The sequence below is a fragment of the Columba livia genome, chromosome 5 (genome assembly GCF_036013475.1).
Source record: "Columba livia isolate bColLiv1 breed racing homer chromosome 5, bColLiv1.pat.W.v2, whole genome shotgun sequence".
Classification (NCBI taxonomy): Eukaryota; Metazoa; Chordata; class Aves; order Columbiformes; family Columbidae; genus Columba; species Columba livia.
Window position 1 is genome coordinate 62,168,349 of NC_088606.1, and position 5,060 is coordinate 62,173,408.

A 5,060-nucleotide genomic window follows, 5' to 3' on the forward strand; every position below is an offset into this window, starting at 1 on the left:
AGGAACAAATAATTGTTGACTGACTTTGGAGTGGATTTTACTTCAGAGTAGAGTGCCAATGATAGTTTCATACAAATGCAGGCGTGTATTCAAAGCTCACTGATGTCAACAGAAGACTTCATTTGGGACTTAGATGTGTCCTGAGCCTTTTGTGTGATCACTTAGGGTTAAAAAAAGAAGATAAATTCAAAAAATTATTTGTTTGCTGTTTATCATTGATCTTTTGAAAAACAGAAAGCTTTTGATGAATGATCTACCCATTTTCAAACAGCCAGCTTTAAGGAAGAGATTCGGGTAGAACTCTCATCTTGGTACTGGACAGGAGTTGAGAAAGTGTGGAAAGCAGGATTCTGCAGGGGTTAGTGCTTATATGGAGGGCATCTTTTTCTTGGTATCTTTGAGTTTCTAGGACTTTGTATTTCCCTCAGCGTTGGTACCTAGGATGTGCGAGAGATACAAGGTGAGAGTCTGGAAGCTTATAGTGATGCATTATTAGGATTTTTTTGCTAGCATTCTGATATTAACCTCAATGCTCTTTTGACTACATTAGTTACAGTTTTAGATTTGAAGTTCTGAATAGGTTCGTTTGCAAAGTGAGAATGAGTGGTGCATTTGATGGATAAAAGAAGAGCTGTATGATTTTTGTTTTCACATGCAAGGTGATTTGTGACACAGATGTGGACGCAGCTCTGGGGAGGTTCTAGTCCCTATAGTTTAACTAAAATACTAATGATAATCTTTATTCTCATCCACAATTCTGTTGTGACACAACTATGTAATATTTTATCATCACATCACTGGATCAGGCTAAAAAATACCAGTCTTCTATTTGATATTATTTGGCCATATAATGCATATGAGTTACAAGAAAAAAATTATGAAGGAGGAAGAAAAGGTGTGATTTAAAGCATTGTAAAGTGGGCAGGTGGACTCTTAAATTTTTAAATTGGCTTATTAAGACATACATAACAGAAGTGCAACAAAATTATCTTTATTATTCCAAAATGCACAACAGGCAATACAGGTGTTTACAGATCTATTTTGAAAACATGTATTTTCCCATACTTTTTTACTACAATCTACTCTGTTTTGCAATTTTAATTCAAAATTCTCTCATCCAGAATGGAATAATTCCTGCTATGAATGATATGCTTAGTTTTAACTGAAGTCAACTCATATTTAAAACTGAAATGACCCAAGAAAATGTCCATGTGAATTAATATTATAAATAAAATTAAATTGCAACAACCAATATCTTTCAGTAAAAAAAGCTAAAAATGAAATAAGTTAAAATATCTATTATCTGAGAGAGATCCAGAGTAACAGACAAATTCTGTTTAAATAAACAGATCTGTAAGAGTGTCAAAAGCAGACACACCAGGCAACCTCAAGAGGTCGTCTACTTCATTCCCTTCCCTCATGGCAAATTAACTTTGTCTCTGTCATTCCTAACAGGTTCAATGTGTTCTTGAAGACCTGTAGTGGTCACTACTCCACAGACCCCACTCTTCTCTTTCCATCCTTCCCCAGCCCCTTGACAGTTTATTTCAGTGTTCAGCTGTCTGCATGTTTCAGAAGTTGGGCGAGTGACTGCTCTGAATCTTTCCTTAGTTGTTCTGTTCACTATGAACACGGAGAACTGACTGTTCCTTTTCTTTGTAACAGTCTTCAAGCTTGTAAAAGGTTCCACTAATTTCCCCCCCTGCTACCTCCCATAAGCAAAACCACCACATTTATTTATATCTTTTTCTCCTAAGATGTTTTTAGGCCTCTCTCCATTATTATTACTCTTCTGTGGACTTTCAGTGCCTTGAAGTTCTGTGTCCAAAGCTGGAAATAACAACTCAGCTGAGGTCCTTGTCGTTTTGAACTCAGTGGTGATGGTAGGTTGTGTCTTGTAGGCTCCACTCCTCAAATTCCCACTTTGCCGCAGCGTTGACTCATACTTAGCTTGTATAACCTCCAAGTCTTCAGTGCCGAACTGCTGCTGAACCAGTTCCTCTCCTCTCTGTGTTTGCGTAGGCCATTGTTTCTGATGAAGAGCAGTATCTTTTTGTTTTCCTGATAGGATTTCATTCTGCAGGTTTCAGATAATTTTCCATTCTGATTCAGTCAGTCCACCAGCTTGTTTCCAGACCATCCCAACTTCATATTGGCCACTGCAGAATTAGGTTGCTGTAGAACTTTATGAACTTCCATTCTCAGAAGAGACTACTGTGAACTACTTTCAAGGCCTGTTATCACACTATGTTTACTCTATTGGGATCATGTACCTCTACATTCATCCCTAAATAATTCATGAGACTCCTATTTTAAACAGCGTTAAAAAAATTTTCATTATTACATTTAGTTGCATAATGAGAGGAAATCCAGTGTTTCTGATAGGTGGCAACATTTCTCAGAATTAACTGACTTAAGATATGTTTAATCAGGTGAAAGTAGAGAGCTGATGATTCCTTTTTTCAAGTTAGCCAGGTATGAACTGGAGTTCATGTTATTTGTAGTGTTGTGGTACTGAGTCTGAGCTAACAAGCCTTAGCAAGAAAGAATATGTGTTCAGGTGATGTTCAACATTTGAACATAGATTTTTGGCTCTTAAACATACTGTTATTATTTACAGAGCATAATGATTATGTGAAATATTTTGCCAAAAAAAAGTGGAAACCTCAGCTAAGAGAGGTTTGCAATCCAACTAAAAGAGAGAGCGTAGGTGTTTGTAAGAAAACCAGTGCTGCAAAGCTTTTCAAAAGAAGTGCATTTTGAGAAGAGGTGGAAAGCAGGGGATAATAAAGACCTGGAACCTGGGAACGTTGTGAAGGCATAGGATAGCATAGAATAATCTGACTGAAGTAGGTAGTGGAAATACAGAAATATAAAGAATGAAGGTGTAGTTGAGAAGGAGGCAGAAGGAATTGGAGGTAGCATTCTATAGACCTATGAAAGTGATTTTAATAAAGCTGGTGGGATAAGGAAGGCCTAGTCAGTAGCTCTCCCATATTTTGGCCTTAAAAATCTTTTTTTTTTCATAGCTGTGCTTATTATCTTCCACTGAAGCCCGATCAGTACCTTTCTTTACAAGTGAGCATCTAAAGCCAAACTGCTGTCTCAAGTACTCTTCATTGGTTACTTCCCTTCTGGCTGAAGGAACAGTAGGACGGCCCCAGGCCCCTCACGGTGCAGTCAGTGCTGTCGGTGTCGCAGGTCTCACAGTGACACTCTGTAGCTACCGGGTACGAATAAAAAGATTCGGGGTGGTCACCGCAACCAGGGATCTTCACTGTTTCATACACAACCTCCTTGAAGGTACATGTTTGTTGAACGGATGATACTGGTGGATATTTATATACTGGATCCTGAAAATTACAAGAAGGAAATACCTATTTTGTAATTCGTTTATGGGGTAGAATTCCCAATTTTTATAAAATAAAGGACCTGATGTGAAAATTAATTAAACAGGTGGGAAAATCCCACTGAGATCAAAAGGATTTAGATCACGCTCTTCTAATTTCACCTAGATCCTTAGATTTCTCCTTTCAGGAGGACTGATATGGCAAATTCATGTCATACCATCACCAGACAATCTTGCTGATCGGTTGCTTTATTCTTCAAATTATTTGGAGTAGTAGAGGAGTCTACATAGTAATGGCTGCTTTATTTTATCTGTTTGCAACCACAAACTGAACACAAGGTAGAGCTCCAGGTTGCAATACTTTCAACTCTAGTTATACAATACAAACATAATGTGTGCAGCCAGTTAAAGATCTGAATTTTACCAGCATCTCTTCAACCTTCCCTTTTGTGGTTCAGACTGACTGTGTATCTACATTCCTGTCAAACTGCACAGCAGCTACTCAACCTGTTCTTTCACGAGGCTCATCCTGCCTATGTGTTTGTTACAGACTAGAGAAGCTGGTTATTTATACATCACTTGGAATATTTAATTCTGGTGCCTGAAATTAAATTTAAGATTCTCACCCTTGTGAAGCAGTATCCTGAGCACCATGTGGCATTCACCATAATGCAGAATTCACATTCTTCTCTTTCCACTGCTATAGTAATATTGGTGAGCTGACAGCTGTTGCAACAAATTGCTTTCCAGCAAAATAGCAGCACGTAACAATTAAATGTCTTCATCCTGTGTATAAAGCAAAAAATATATCTATACTGGATAAATGTGTAGGTGTTTTCAACAGGAAATATTTATAGAAATAGGGAGAAATTGAGTCTTCACATTATCCTCAAGTGGTTCTATAATAGCAAGCTTTCAGAAACCTCAGTGAGAACATAGGATAAAGCCATTAAATAGATCTGTCTGTTTATTGTTAAAGGAGTTTGATTTTCCTGAGTGACTGAAATGGCATGTCAGCAATCTTTGCAGAATAATAACAGCAGAGTACCATACCAATTTCAAGGAACTGTTTTTATCTAAGTTTCTGCACAGTGAATGTGTCCTGTCTTTAAGGAGAAAGAAAAAGAAGCAAGAGAGAGCGAGCACAAAGGATAATCTATGTTTCAGAAGCAATGAATTACATAGAGTGTTTGCAATTTTAAAAAAGATTTCTAGATCAGGATCTGATGAAAACTTACCTGAATTCTACTTGCCTTCCTGGAGATAGCTGTAGTGAAGAGCAAGCCCTGTGCCTACCTTTTATACTGAATCGTGTGTAACTTACACCTTGAGGATTTGCAGTGCATTAATGCAGCAAGCATTAGTTTGGTACTTGGTGAAAGCGGATTAATTTCCAGCCAGACAGTGAGATCAAGCCTTGTTAAGAGGAAAAAAGAAAAGCAAAACACAGTCAGGAAGTGATGGTGAAGGTTACTGTCACAGTATCTTTTTAGAAATTTCACTGGATTTGATTCAGTGGCATTTAGAAATAGCTGAGCCATTCCACAATTTAAAAGGTTGAGAAACCTATTTTTGGAAAAGTTAAGGTGTTTTGACTGTGTTTTATGTCAGCCCTCAAACGGATAGGCTTGGGATAATTCAGAGTGCAGACATTGCTACAGTGTTTCTTGGCTAATGAACATGTTCTTGAGTTTTTCAGGCAATCAATCTT

The 5,060-nt window shown here is 37.6% G+C and overlaps 1 protein-coding gene across 1 annotated transcript; it reads right to left on the reverse strand.

Moving 5' to 3' along the window:
* Positions 1 to 975: 975 nt before the first annotated feature.
* On the reverse strand, positions 976 to 4,762 carry FSHB (follicle stimulating hormone subunit beta). The gene is made up of 3 exons (XM_005499329.3): positions 4,588 to 4,762; positions 3,976 to 4,135; positions 976 to 3,353 (listed from the first exon to the last, which is right to left on the reverse strand). The coding sequence occupies exons 2-3, from the start codon at positions 4,132 to 4,134 to the stop codon at positions 3,117 to 3,119; spliced, it is 396 nt and encodes a 131-aa protein (XP_005499386.2). The 5' UTR covers position 4,135; positions 4,588 to 4,762; the 3' UTR covers positions 976 to 3,116.
* Positions 4,763 to 5,060: the final 298 nt, after the last annotated feature.